At 52.5% G+C, this 14,254-nt stretch overlaps 6 protein-coding genes across 6 annotated transcripts; 5 read left to right on the top strand and 1 right to left on the bottom strand.

The window, feature by feature from the left end:
- Nucleotides 1–1,090: 1,090 nt before the first annotated feature.
- CKM354_000690300 (uncharacterized protein) lies at nucleotides 1,091–1,552 on the top strand (the record flags this gene model as incomplete). The annotated part of the gene is made up of 3 exons (XM_044802238.1): nucleotides 1,091–1,119; nucleotides 1,172–1,294; nucleotides 1,351–1,552. The coding sequence occupies 3 exons, from the start codon at nucleotides 1,091–1,093 to the stop codon at nucleotides 1,550–1,552; spliced, it is 354 nt and encodes a 117-aa protein (XP_044658173.1).
- A 567-nt stretch (nucleotides 1,553–2,119) lies between these two features.
- Nucleotides 2,120–2,766, top strand: CKM354_000690200 (uncharacterized protein; the record flags this gene model as incomplete). The annotated part of the gene is made up of 2 exons (XM_044802237.1): nucleotides 2,120–2,164; nucleotides 2,332–2,766. 2 exons carry the CDS (start codon nucleotides 2,120–2,122, stop codon nucleotides 2,764–2,766), a joined length of 480 nt encoding a protein of 159 aa, XP_044658172.1.
- Nucleotides 2,767–3,258: 492 nt separating this feature from the next.
- On the bottom strand, nucleotides 3,259–4,337 carry CKM354_000690100 (F1F0 ATP synthase subunit gamma; the record flags this gene model as incomplete). The annotated part of the gene is made up of 3 exons (XM_044802236.1): nucleotides 3,259–3,521; nucleotides 3,583–4,181; nucleotides 4,282–4,337. The coding sequence occupies 3 exons, from the start codon at nucleotides 4,335–4,337 to the stop codon at nucleotides 3,259–3,261; spliced, it is 918 nt and encodes a 305-aa protein (XP_044658171.1).
- A 451-nt stretch (nucleotides 4,338–4,788) lies between these two features.
- CKM354_000690000 (DNA topoisomerase 1) lies at nucleotides 4,789–7,804 on the top strand (the record flags this gene model as incomplete). The annotated part of the gene is made up of 3 exons (XM_044802235.1): nucleotides 4,789–4,822; nucleotides 5,128–7,619; nucleotides 7,670–7,804. The coding sequence occupies 3 exons, from the start codon at nucleotides 4,789–4,791 to the stop codon at nucleotides 7,802–7,804; spliced, it is 2,661 nt and encodes an 886-aa protein (XP_044658170.1).
- Nucleotides 7,805–8,174: 370 nt separating this feature from the next.
- Nucleotides 8,175–8,641, top strand: CKM354_000689900 (uncharacterized protein; the record flags this gene model as incomplete). The annotated part of the gene is made up of 2 exons (XM_044802234.1): nucleotides 8,175–8,315; nucleotides 8,408–8,641. 2 exons carry the CDS (start codon nucleotides 8,175–8,177, stop codon nucleotides 8,639–8,641), a joined length of 375 nt encoding a protein of 124 aa, XP_044658169.1.
- An 888-nt stretch (nucleotides 8,642–9,529) lies between these two features.
- Nucleotides 9,530–10,969, top strand: CKM354_000689800 (uncharacterized protein; the record flags this gene model as incomplete). Its single annotated transcript, XM_044802233.1, has 5 exons — nucleotides 9,530–9,723; nucleotides 9,782–10,460; nucleotides 10,517–10,551; nucleotides 10,602–10,682; nucleotides 10,762–10,969. 5 exons carry the CDS (start codon nucleotides 9,530–9,532, stop codon nucleotides 10,967–10,969), a joined length of 1,197 nt encoding a protein of 398 aa, XP_044658168.1.
- Nucleotides 10,970–14,254: the final 3,285 nt, after the last annotated feature.

Here is a 14,254-nt window from a genome sequence, read left to right as displayed (position 1 = left end):
GCGAAACTCTCCTCTTCTCCCCAAGGCCACTCCACGAGTGTATCCCCATTGATGCCGCCATCCGCTTCGTTCATGTGCGCCCAGTACGACGGACTTGTCCCCCAGCCCACACTCGGCCAAGTATCGTGCTACATGCACTTGCTTCGCCCGTTGGCCCATGGTCACGGTCGATGAGAGCAGAGCTAGGATCAGCTCGAGACATGAGCGTTGCGGATTCTCCTACCACCTACCGAGCAAATTGAACAAGGACTGCTCCCGATCCCGTCAGACCGTTCCCTGATACCGGCGGATCACCTCAAGCCTAGAAGCCATGCTGACCGGGTCGGTCCTGTCTTCAGCAAGCCGCCGTTGATAAGTGTGCGTACTGCCTTTCCGGCAATAGCTTTCGTCATACGGGATTGGAAACATGGCGCAGGTATGCAAGATTGCGCCTTCTGTGGCTTGCGATATGTGCAGCCTCCAGCCTGCGTACATCACGGGAACCTACACCTTCTATGGGGGACTGCGCGAACGAGCCGTGATTCTTTTAATATCCCGCCTCGCGCGATCCGGAGCATCAACTTCTTGGCCCTCGTCCGTTCGACATTCTTTCCCAGCCAATACTTAGGCAAGCTCGACTGGCATAGCAGCTTTGATGATCTGCACCCAATTGTGGCTGAATGACCAGGACCTGCGGCTTCGAGTATCCGCGCACATGGCAATGGTAACAGCTCGTGTGACCTCGTCTTGGCGTATTCTGAAGCACCTAATCCTCCCACAACTTGGCGTACATCTCGTTACTCACTGACTGAATCACCAAAATTGACTGTTATATTATCTCACAAGCCTCACAAAGCAGCACTTCGAAAGACCTCAAGACCTGTGGTGAACGAAGCTGGCGCGCGAGGGTCCAACGTCTCTGCATCATAATGAATCATGACATCACCACAACTACGATATATAGGACAAAGAAACAGCTTCAGTCAAGTAATGTGAAATGTTCAGCGTGATTAGAAGTAGTCCCATTACTCCAAAGTATTACAGACGACAATTCCCTGCCTCCAGACAGAGTCCACTTCTATCACCCAAATTCTCAACATCATCAGTCAAAATGGTCAAAGACAACGACACTGTCATTGAGTTAGTAAACAGAGCTTCTTACCTATGCCCATTGACTGAGCAATTATTCTAGGGAATTCAATGACATTGTCAACATGTCCGCCAAAGACCTACAAGACTGGCTGGGCTCCGAAGAGTCTACCGGCGCGGGTTGGGACAAAGATGACGGCTCAGGAGAGACGATCGGGCACGAGAGGTAAGTCTTGTCTCATAATGCACAAAATGCCCAGCAGCTGACTTTGATGTCAATAGCGGCCGAAAGATCGTCAAGATTCTGGAAGACAATCCCAAAAAAGATCCCGAGAAGTACAGCGAAGATGATATCGCCCATATGCGTAAAGTAGTGGCGTACTGCAAGCGACACCTTGCCCAGGAGGGTAAAGCGAAGCAGGATCCGAATAGCAAGTCTGCAAAGTCGTTGAAGAACTGGGGACATGACCCACAGAAGTCGTAGAGATGTCCGAACAGAACAGCCCGCAAAATTCGATAACAATTCTGCGCTAAGCTGAGTATCGGTGCTGTTTTCCGATGTTTTCATTGGCCCAACGTACATTGAGTAACGTCGTAGCACACCCTCAATTCCGGCTCACGTATAGGATTGCCGTACTTCAATATGTACGACCTCTGCATATGAAGTCTCAGATCTGTCTGATATCCATCTCGAATATGCCCGTGCCGGTTGATGACTTCATTTCTTCCAATTGGTGCATCAACGTGCTTTAACACAGGACCAGGGACTACACATCATGGTCAGCAAAAGCGACCTACCACGATTTGCCAGAACGTGAACTCCAAACCAGCGCCAACAAAAGAACACAGAAACTCACAGTTCAAATCTAACTCTTCCGCATCTGTCCTTATACTCTTCGCGGTCTTCTCACTCGGTTTGATGTTCCGCCCCTTGTGCTGCAACCGTGTCTTCCAACCACGCTTTTTCTCAGGAAGAGATTGAACTTTCCCGTAGCCCTGAGCCCAGTGCTTCCAATCCACCGCATTGCGCATCGACATCTCAGTATTCGCCATGCTCTCGCTCGCCAAAGAGCTCGGAGCGGAGGTCGCAATATCAGTAGTATACCACGTTTGGAAATATGCAAAAGAAAACGCCGAATAATCTCTTCGTCCTTGGTAAGACTCCGTGAATGCCGGCTTCGAATCTCCATTCCAGTTTTCAAGCCTCGAGATCCATGAAGCTTTAAACGTATAGCTTGCATGATCAAACACTAACTTCGACAGACGGAGGGCGGTAACGGGATATTTGATCGAAAATGGACAATAGACAAAGTATTCTTCTGCTTCTGTACAGCGATATATGATGAGGATCCCATTCTCAGCAGGAAGATCGTTGCGTTCCTCATTGCGGAGACCATGGCCATAGCCAAACATGGTGTGAAAAATCCAAGGCGGCTCTCGAGTGCGAAGATATGGAGTGTCGAAATCGAAGCTGGAGACGAAGCCGGTGGGAAAGCTGGCGTAATCATCGTTCAGAGCCAAGTCATTAAGGTCGCATTCACGCCAGCGCAAGATCCTTTGTCGAAGAAATTTGGAGCTCGAAATGTTGTTGAGGAAAGCCCGAGAGACGTGAGACACGCGAATGAGGTCTTGAACTGGGAGTCCTTCGAGTATGGGCTCGCAGAGCTCAAGGAGGGAAAAGACGCGCTCTGCTGGTGAGTGAGTACGATAGGTCATGACGGCCTTGCTTGTTGTTCCGCGATCATGCTCCGGCGGAAGATAATGTGGAAGTGTCGAGAGGTACGCTGATCCTGGTGGCTGTTTGTTCCCGGTGGCTGTCTGTTGTCAGGCTCCGACGTTTGAAGATGGACGAGGCGCATGATGACAACATCGCCGATCAGGCAGCGAGGATACCATCCTGAAATATGTCACACATTCAGCGGTACAGGACTCTAGACGTCTCGATCATGACGCCGATGTATTGACCGCTGCTGCTTGGGAGGTTCTCCGATAGCGGGTCGTGCGATACTGAATTATCTTCATTATGAGCCGCTCAGCGGGTTCGCGAAGGGGTCACGAATGGCTCGAGCCAACTCCCAATATGAACATGCATGACAAAGGAGACTCTCACAATTCGCTCTGACTGTCTGACGCTATATGTACAGTACAACACGACACTGTTCGCCTCGGCCTGTTGCAGCTTTTCTACATCTAAGCATCCTCCGACGCGGCGGCACCAGAAATAATCTCGACCAGCTGGCCAGTAATGACAGCCTGTCTCGTTCGGTTGAAGAGAATTTGGAACTTGTCAATCATCTCTCCAGCGTTCTTGGAGGCGTTATCCATGGCGTTGCGGCGAGCGGAGATTTCGCAAGCGTGTCCCTCGGCAAGTGCCCAGAAAAGGGAGTTTGCGAGAGCATACTCGCGCAGGTTGCCGAGGACTGCGTCATCAATCTCGAAGTTGGAGAAGTTTGCTGTCAAAGATCATGTTAGTCTCAGTACATAGGAACACTTCCTTGTGCGGGATCAACTCACGTGACTCCTTGATGGCTTCCTCCGAGTACGCCTCAATGATGGTTGGCTCATATGATGTCGCGTTGTTGAACTTGTTGTACAGGATCTTGATGCTCGAGTAGTCGGTTGGGAGGAGGGTAATCTGGTCGGCAATGGCAGAAGCATCGGCAAATGTTGGGACGTCCTTGCCGATACCAGCGAACGAAAGAACCATGTCCTTCGGGTTGGATCTGCTCAGCTGTGCCTTTGACTTCTCTCCAACGCAGACGATGTTGTAGTCGGCTGGCTCCTGCTCAAACAAGCGGCGCGCAGCACGAGAGAGACCCGAATGGATACCACCGCACAGACCCTTGTCAGAGCTGCAGACCACGAGCAGCACCTTCTTGTTCTCCGTCTCCAATGACTTCGTCTCAGCTTCCTCGAACACAGTGTTGGAAGTCTTTCCGAAAGCCCGTCCGGTCTCCATGTTCTTCTGGGCCTTGGTGAGCTTGGTAGAGGCGACAATTTTCATGGTCTTCGTGATCTTCTCAATGTTCTTGAGAGACTTCAGACGGCCTTCGATCTGGCGGAGAGTGGCATAGTTGGCGGCTTGAGCGGCAGGCGAGGTCACAGCGGCAGGTCTATGAGCGCAGAGGCAATGTTAGTATGTGTGTCGCTGTATTCCTTCTTCTACCGTAGCTCGCGATGCACGCCCGAATGCGCACCCGGGTGTCGACGTACCGCAGTGTTTGCGCCGCACCAGCCCTAAAGGCGGGACGAGCAGCACGGGACAGCATGCTGAATGTGTGAGCGGAGATGAGAGTGGTGGTGGTGTCGCTGCAATGGCTTGACCCGATGAGCTCTTCCAGCGACGAGGTCTCCGTTCGGATGCGGGTGAGGCCGGTACCAGGACTTTGGCAATCTAGCACCAAACACGACTTTAGGCAGGATTCCAGACTGATTCCTGCCCTTCTGGCACATCTGCGCACTCCCTCACCCTCCGCTTGTTCCAACGCGCCATCTACTGGATTATCTGACTCTTCCACCGTCTCTACAGGTTCCGCCAACATCTTAGCCACCACGCGCTTCTGGCGGGCGTTGTGCCGAGGGACGATTCGACCCAGTGAACTCCGCTTTGGCTGGACTACACGTCTCGAGTACAGCAACGGCAACACCACCCACACGCGTCACGCCTCACTTGACGCTTGCGTAGTCTCGCGTCGGCAGGCGTGGCCCTTCATCAGCAGAATGTCCGACTCTGAGGATGATCGACCGCTCGTAGGTACGTCAATGTCCAATGCGCCTCAGCAAGCTACAGTTCCATTCTTGGTGAGGGACTTAGCCAAATCCTGCTGGTCCTGCCCTCACCTGAGAAGGGGACTTGGTCGAATTTTACTTTCTCAGCCGGCTTCACAAGCTCCACCTTATTGTTCACATGCACAATAACCACCGCAATAACAACTGAGCTCGTGCATTGGCAATTGTCTCCACCAGCCGTGATTAATTCTTCTTCAATCACTTGTTCTAACATCTTCATCAACCAACACCACACCTCTGCGGACTCGACTGACATCTCTCTCTCCACAGCCAAGTCAAAGGCCACTGTTACCCAGAACGACATGAACACCTCATCGAATACCGTTCAGCCGGGCGTCAGCATCGCCAATGGCCCCGTCGACGAAATGGACATCGACAAACCCACAGCGAACGGCGCCACCAATGGCACCAAGCGCAAATCCTCGCTCGCGAACGGCAAGAGCTACAAGGATGATAGCGAATCCGATGAGGATGATGTGCCTTTGAAGAAGCGCAAGACCGTCGCCGCCTCAGAGTCTGACGAGGATGACGTGCCACTTGTCAAGAAAGTGATCAAGCCTGTGTCAGCAACTGCAGCACAAATTGGCGAAGACAGTGGTGACGAGCCGATCGCGAAGAAGCTGCAAAAGGAGAAGATCGCGATCGAGAAGAAGGCTGAGAAGGAGGCAAAGGCCATCCGAAGCAAGGAGGCTGCAGAGAAGAAGCGCGTCAAGAAGGAGTTGAGCAGCGATGACGAGGACGACAAGCCGCTGGCGAAGAAGAGGGCACCAGTTAAGAAGGTGAATGGATCCAAAGTCAAGAAAGAGGAGTCGTCTGACGACGATAAGCCACTGAAGAAGAAAGCTCCTGCTAAGAAGGCGGCCGTGAAGAAGGAGGCTGCACCCGCAAAGAAGAGCAAGGCTAAATCGAAAGAGGAGACTCCGGCAGCCGATGGCGAGGAAGAAGAAGAGGAAGAGTACCGCTGGTGGGAAGACCCTTCAAAGGGCGATGGCACAACCAAGTGGACAACTCTCGAGCACAACGGTGTCGTTTTCCCGCCCGAGTATCAGCCACTGCCTTCAAATGTCAAGATGCTCTACGATGGCGTCCCTGTCACGCTGCACAAGGACGCCGAGGAAATCGCGCACGCTTTCGGCAGCATGCTCAATTCGACCCACAACGTGGAGAATCCGACCTTCCAGAAGAACTTTTTCGCCGATTTCAAGGAAATGCTCGATAAAACCGGACATGGCAAAGACAAGGACGGCAAGCAGGTCAAGATCTCCAAGTTCGAGAAATGCGACTTCAAGCCCATCTTCAACCACGTTGACGCAGAACGTCAGGCGAAGAAGGCTCTGTCTACGGCTGAGAAGAAGCAATTGAAGGCTGAGAAGGATGCATTGGAGGCGCCGTACATGTACTGCAAGTGGGATGGCCGCAAGCAGAAAGTGGGCAACTTCCGCGTCGAACCTCCAGGACTCTTCAGAGGACGTGGGGAGCATCCGAAGACCGGCAAGTGGAAGAAGCGCGTGACGCCAGAACAGATTACCATCAACATTGGCAAAGAGGCTACGGTGCCTAAGCCGCCTGAGGGTCACAAGTGGAAGGAGATCAAGCACGATCAAGAGGGCACATGGCTAGCGATGTGGCAAGAGAACATCAACGGCGCCTACAAATATGTTATGTTGGCAGCGAACTCCGACATCAAGGGCCAGAGTGACTACAAGAAATTCGAAAAGGCTCGTGAGCTGAAGAAACATATCGATCACATTCGAAAAGACTACGAGAAAGAGTTGAAGTCAGAGGTGATGGCGCACAGACAGCGCGCAACGGCAATGTATCTCATCGATCGCTTCGCACTTCGTGCCGGTAACGAAAAGGGTGACGATGAGGCCGACACTGTCGGTTGCTGTTCGCTCAAATTTGAGAACGTCACGCTGGCGCCTCCCAACAAGGTCATTTTCGACTTCCTCGGTAAGGACTCCATTCGCTTCTACGATGAGGTCGAGGTCGATGGACAGGTATTCAAGAACCTGAAGATTTTCAAGAGAAGCCCGAAGCGCGATGGAGACGAAATCTTTGATCGGCTCACAACTTCGAGTCTGAACAAGCATTTGTCAAACTATATGCCTGGTTTGACAGCAAAGGTCTTCCGTACCTACAACGCTTCGTTCACCATGGCTACACTGCTCAAGGAGATGAAGGCAGAGGGTAATATCGCTGAAAAAGTCGCCGCCTACAACGCCGCGAATCGCCGTGTGGCTATCCTCTGTAACCACAAGCGCACGGTGGCAGCTAGCCACGAGCAGCAGATGGAGAAGATGGAAGAGAAGATCAATGGCCTGAAATACCAACAAACTCGCATCAAGCGAATGATGCTGGATCTGGATCCCAAGCTCAAGAAGAAGAAGGGCGAGGATTTCTTTGCTTTGCCGGAAGGTCTCGATGAGGCTTGGCAAGAGAAGCACCACCAAGCTCTGGTCGAGGAGCAGCGAACCAAGATCACAAAGAAATTTGAAAAGGAGAATGAGAAGCTGGCAGCTGAGGGCGAGAAGGAAATGAAGCCTAAGGAGCTTGAAGAACGCCTCGAGGTTGTCCGCGAGCTTGAGAAGAAGCTTAAGAAGGAGCTCAAGACCGGCAAGGTTGAGGCAGAGGGCAAGAGTGCTTCTGTCGAGAAGTATGAGAAAGACCTGGAGAAGCTCGACACTCGCATTGCCACTCTGCAGACGCAGGCAGAGGATCGCGACAACAACAAGGAGGTTGCGCTGGGCACCTCGAAGATCGTGAGTTGGGACTTGACGTTCACAATATGGCAGCTGCTAACGTTTGACAGAACTACATCGATCCTCGTCTCACTGTGGTCTTCAGCAAGAAGTTCGACGTGCCGATCGAGCGCTTTTTCTCCAAGACCTTGCGCGAGAAGTTCGACTGGGCTATCAAGTCCGTCGACGAGGACTGGGAGTTTTAAGCTGGTGGGCATGTGCATTATTGATACGTGCATGATACGGTGGTAGAAATGCTTCTTTGCGACTTTCAGCGAGCGTGGGCGGTTTCTGCTGTTACATGAGGCAGGAAAAGTCAGACACTTGCACTTGGGCTGTTATGACACGAATAGTGTCATGAGTATATGTAAAACACTATCATCACATCAATACGACTTGTACATAACTGCGTATTGTTTGTCACTCCATTATTCTCTTGTTCTTGCCTCCATACGGTAATTCGGAGACAGCCACGCCCCGAGAGGACCGACTTCTTGGCTTCCTAGACTTCACTTCCACCCTGCATCTTCCATCAAATCCTACTTCACAATCCAAACCTCACTCGCGTCTGCATCAATGGCTACTCCTTGGTGGATTTTCGGTGCGCTCTCCGGCGCCAGCTCTGTCGCTTTTGGAGCCTTTGGCGCCCACGGCTTGAAGGGCCGCGGCATTGCTCCGGAGAAGATCGCCAGTTGGCAGACGGCGGCGCATTATCAGGTATCATATCGTCCTTACCCCCAATCCTATGTCTCGATAAATCGTTTTTCTTCATCTCGTGTGTATTCTTGCTGATGTGTTTCTCTCCGTAGCTCATCCACTCCGTCGCAATCCTGGTAGCAGAACAAGCCGCCCCAAAGAATGTCTGGGCAAAGGGACTCTTCACTGCGGGAATCATTGGTTTCTCGGGATCGATTTACGCGTTGGTACTCAATAAGGAATTGAAGTTTTTGGGACCTGTGACGCCGATTGGAGGAGTTTGTTTGATCGGTGGGTGGTTGGCGCTGGCGTTTGCGAGCAGAGGGAGGAGTGTGGCGATTTCGTAAGTTTTGGGGAGGAACATGAGATCATGGCGGTCAAGCACACGTCTCGCCTCTGTGCTCAAAGAATTTGTGAGTTTGCAGAGAACTCGAGCGACTGGTATCAGCCACTGGTGTTGTAAGATACTAGAAAAATCACTTCGTTCACCATTTGCTGACACTGATATTCTGTTTGCGATGTTTTGAGGTCCAGCAGGCATTCGTAAGTGCTTGCGACAAGGCTAAGATGAAGCACTGCTGCACTGCTGCATCTGCAAGCTATTCATCTCTCTATCTCTCGCTGTGAACCAGGATCCCGATCAAGTCACTTCGAATATATCCACTTCAGCTTCTGCTGAGCAACGATCCGCTGATAATATGCGGTATCTCACACAGGAATGCATCCTTTCTGTCTATACAGGAACGCCGCTGCAAGCCATGTTGACGTGGTACATCTCATATTCGCCACGTATTGACAGGCAGCAAGCATCTCCATGTTATAATTATCTTGTCGTGCTTGGCTCGAATGGAGACCGCAGACCAAACACGGTTTCGACCATGTGTTTTCACTTCTCCGCTCGCAACGAACTAATCCCATTGGTACACGAGGTCGACGTCGTCTGCGCCCAAGGAACTTCTCTTCTCAGGTCTCCACATCTATCCCGTCTACACATCGCAGATCTTCAGCGGGGCGAGCATACAACGAAGCGATAGCCCCCGTGGGTTTGGGCGTGTCGCTGAAGGATTAGTTACTTTGCACTTCACACGACGGCTGTGTGGCACGGTGCATTGGAAATTGGTAAATCTCTGTCCTTCCTAAATCCTACGAATGTACAGTACATTGATGCCTTAGCAATCTGCTCGCCAACTTGAACAAAAATCTGAAGAGCCCTACTTGTCGGAAAAGATCCAGTTATGCGGCTCTCATGGCTTACTTTGTTAAGCGCAGGCCTTTTGCAGCGAAGCTCAGCCTCCGATAATGTTGGCGTGCTGTCGCAGCTCGCAGCCGAAGCCTTCGAGAACGCATATCGGACTGTATCACAGTCATCGAGTAGATACACTGGTCGTAAAACTTGTACGCTGAAAAACCTCAGCATCCGACAAGAGTGGTAAGTCGGCAGGGAGCGCCCAGGTTCGTCGCACCCACCATCGCTAATCGATTCAAAGGGGCTCTCTGTCAAAACCTCAGCGCAAAGACTATATCCGAGCAGTCCAATGTCTCCAAACCAAACCACCTCGAACACCATCAACATTTGCACCCGGCGCGAAGAGCCGATTCGACGATTTTGTAGTAACACATATCAACCAGACGCAAACAGTCCACTTGACCGCAAATTTCCTCTCCTGGCATCGATATTACATCTGGCTGTACGAGAAAGCTCTTCGCGAGGAATGTGGCTACAAGGGGTACCAGCCATACTGGGATTGGTCCATAACAGCTGAAACGGGTCTACTTGCTAGTCCCATTTTCGACGGCTCAGATACTTCCATGGGGGGCAATGGCGCATACGTGGGTAATCGATCAGACATCGTACTGGGGGCCGAATTCGGTTTGCCGCCGGTTTATCTTCCCACGGGTTCTGGAGGCGGCTGCGTTGGAAGTGGCCCTTTCGAGAACATGACTGTGAACCTTGGGCCTGTGGCTTTGGACTCGCCTGGTGGTGTATCTCAAGGTCCTCCGAGCGGAGGTCCGTTGGATTGGAATCCGAGATGTCTGAGACGGGATCTTACCGATGCGGTTAATAGAAGATGGGCGAATGCGAGCTCGGTCGTGTCGTTGATTTCGAATTCGAAGAATGTTTATGACTTCCAAATGACGATGCAAGGCGTGCCTGGCTCGGGTGAGGTAAATTGGCTACTCTGCTGTACATTGCGAGATCATCGCGTTTACGCTTTTCGTAGATCGGTGTTCATGGTGGTGGGCACTATTCGATAGGGTAAGGCACCTCTCTGATATACTCATGGAACGTACCTGACTTGAGGTTAGTGGTGATCCGGGCAACGACGTGTTTGTTAGTCCGGGCGAACCCATCTTCTACTTGCACCACGCCATGATTGATCGAGTCTGGTGAGTGTCCTTCTGGATGACGGTCTCCCTGGTGCAGTCTGAAGAGAAGGGCGGAACTGGGTATGCTGACTTCGACCAGGTGGATTTGGCAGCATACCGAAAACCCCTTTCAGCGGCAGTTCAGTGATGAAGCGATCTCTGGGACACGAACATTGTTGGACATGCCGCCTAGTGCCAATGCCACACTTGACGACATAATCGATTTTCAGTATGCTGCAGGCCCTGCTCGCCCCATTCGAGATTTTTTGTCCACCGTGGACGGGCCGTTCTGCTACGTATATCTGTGAGAATGCGAAGGCTCGTTGTGTAATGTAGCGACGGGAAATCAGTCGGCACGCGCATTGCGCGCTGCACAAAAGATCGGGTCTTGCGTTGGCAAGGTTGGCAAAATTCTTCCGTGTTCATGATTGCTTCCGCTGGGCAATTGGTCAACCAGGTCTGCTCATGTGGGCGGAATGTGTGCGGAGTTGAGGCGCTATGCAAGTCCGACAGCCATGTAGAGAAATAACGCCGTAGTGGAACTGGTGTTAATTCGTGGTCCAAGGCGAATTTTCTAGTCTGCTCGTCTCAACCCGTCTTCATATCCAAGCCCTTGTCACCGCCACTTTTCAAAGCTATGTTTGGCAACGCAAGCACGGTGTCACTTCTTATGCCTTTGTGGAGATGCGCCGAACTACCTCCCTTATTTTGATTTCGCCGAAGCCTTCTACGATTCGGGTATTCGTAGAGACAAGTGCAGCAGATGTATGGCTTGGCTGGATTTCACGATCGGTCCTTTCCCTCGCTTCAGAGGCATAGCCTTCACGCCTTGAATCGATAGCACGCTGCCTGATTGGTCCCAAAGAGTGATCCGATACTGCTTGTCGCAGTGTAGTGCCACTTTGTGTTTTGGCTGAATCGTGGAGCCGATGGCTTGCTGTTGCTTAGTAACGCTGCACTCCGCAATCTAGCACGCGACGAACAGGTCGCTAAGATTGCGAATTTGAGATTGATACGGACCGCCTAGACCGTCGCATCTCCCCGCCCAGCATGATGGCATTGTCGCAGATAGCAGCTGAATTTTTCCAAATCGCAGACGGATGCGAGGAAAGCTGCTCGAGGGTTGCTGCGCTCCCAACAAAACCTTTTCATTGTTCTTTTCATGTGTTGCGTCTCAACACAAATGGAACGCGAACCTATCAGTGGACATTCATGAGCAGTTTTCAGTATCAGAAGCCAATAGCGCATGGGCGAAGGAGCTACCCTCGGCGATGATCAAGGGGTGTGGCATCGTGGTCGTCCTGTGAAAATGAGGTCTAGCTGACGTCGTGAGCGTGCAATCGCGTGCTTGGAGAAATGAACCACAAGCCCACAGTGGATCATGGAGGAAGCTTCCAAGACTTCTTATCAAGGATTCGTGGCTTTGTTCAGTTCCCAAGATCGGGACCTCCCATCAGCTCCTCCACAACACGTGGCCTGCTCTGAGGTTGTGCCTGTGCCCTGCACTTTTGCATGTGATGAGCACCTCAGCACCTGTGGGATGCAGTCCAATGGGATGCTGAGCCGCAGGACAATGCGGGTGGCTCATTGCGGGATGCCCTCAACCACACGGCCTGGGGCGGTGTAAGAAGGAGAACTGACAAAGCGCTGCTGCGTGTTCTGCGACTTCCGAAATTGAACGTCGTGACGCGCACCTTTCCTCGGTCAAGGTCGGCCAAGGGTCGCGCTCTGTCAGCGGACGCAAAAATTCATGGAGTGAAGTGAAGACTCCACAGTGGAGTTTTGAAGAAATGTTGAAACGGGAAACTTCGGAATGTTCGTACCCGCAACTGCTGCGCGGAAGAACCACCGTCATCAGCGTGAAATCCACAACCGAATCCAATCGGCAGTGCACCTTCGTCACCTCGGCAGTCGTCGATGCACGTTCGCTGCTCCTTAGATGAGATGTGGATGTGATGTGATTGCAATTGAACAATGGCGTGATGGGGCAGTGGGTTGTTCGCGGAAGGGCCCAGATATGGCACGAACACAAGGAGACATCGGAAAGCCGCAGCGGCAGCCCTGAGTGACCCAAGGATCTGCTCTGTAGCTCTGCAACTCTTCCCCACACTGCAGTCTGCGGCATGTGGAAGCGGTCGCGTATGTATCAGTAAAACACGAATGCGTGGCTTTGGTTCAGCTATAGGCAAAGAATGCTTGTGAACGGCGCTGATTCCTCCGCAACACATTTAGCCTGTAGTCGCATGGGCTGCCTTGGTGAACTGTGAACCAAAATGCGCGTGGGGTGCTTAACGAAGGGGCTTTTGGAGCCGGACCATAGCTCGCTTCGACCGCATGACACTTGTATTGGGGCGCCTGATTGCACAAGATTGTGCCTTTTCGTCGTTTGTCCCGTCACACGGACCAAACGAGCCCGATCAGCAGAGTCTCAACAAGGTCTGCACGTTATATCACACGACAAAGAGAACACAATGGTGCCGTGGGATCAAGAGTTTGTGGAGTAACATGAAACTCAGGACGGGGCATCGGGATCTCCAGATGGTTCCATTGCACTGGGTCTCCATATTGCCAATGCCGCGATCAATCTGTCTTGATCAGGCGACAACAATGCAAGCCATTGCCACTTTGGGGGCACGAGAACCTGATTTCCTCTCGTGCAGCTTGCGCAGGAACGTTCCTTGGGCGGCGGCTTCGCTGAGACGGCCACGCAGATAGGGTCGAAGTTGCCCTTGTCGGTGGCCCTGATCTTTGCTGGAAGGCAAATTGAATCTGGCCCGAGGACATTGTTGCAGTCGTCTGGAGGTGAATCCTAGATCACCCCTGGTCACCATCTGTGCGAGGCTATAGGAGTCATTCCCGGTATGAGCTCGTATGCGGTGTCAGGCACACGCACATGCCTACGTGCCCCTACCACAACGGCTCGGCGTTGCCCGCTTACGGTACACCAGCGTCTTGAAAACTTGCTGTCGTGGGTGATTCACAGGCTGAGATTCGCTTTGTCTGAATCCTTTCAAGGTTGCCCACAAAGGTGTGCACACCTTGCAGAAGCCATCCGACCTGGGGCCCCGGTGTCGTGTCTGTGACAGCTTCGTCAGCAACACATGTAATTTCCATCAGGTTCTCGCCACGCGCGACTCGTCGCAGCAGAGCGAATGCCGAGCAGGAGCAAAAATTCTCATTGAGGCCGGAAAGGCGCCATCTTTGCAACTCTTTCTTCCCTCCGGTTTTGCAAAAAGAACATCACTGGCGCCATCGGGACCCACCGCATTCGGTGCCTCTCGGCGTGACCATCAGCCCTACGACGCTTGGGGCAAGCAGCGAGAATTGCGAGAGAGGGACAGCGACACCAGCGCTGCCACGACGTGTCTGCGAGCCGCCCCGGTCTGGCAGAGTCAGCGTACGGCTGGCCGCTGTCGCAGCTTACGAGCAGACGCCGCGACGCTGTACGGGGGCCGGCTACGAGGGAAAGCGTGGCAGCGCGATCCGGGGCTCCATGGGCGGAGCGCGCACCTGGTCGTGATCCATCCACTGGAAATCCACAAGGCGGACCTGCAGCGCGTGTGTGCGTGCGGTGGCTTTTTTTCTTGCCTATC

Source organism: Cercospora kikuchii (assembly GCF_019650295.1).
Source record: "Cercospora kikuchii DNA, contig_00004, whole genome shotgun sequence".
In the NCBI taxonomy this organism is placed as follows: Eukaryota; Fungi; Ascomycota; class Dothideomycetes; order Mycosphaerellales; family Mycosphaerellaceae; genus Cercospora; species Cercospora kikuchii.
Note: the sequence above shows the minus strand (reverse complement) of the source record. Positions and strands in the feature narration are given on the sequence as shown.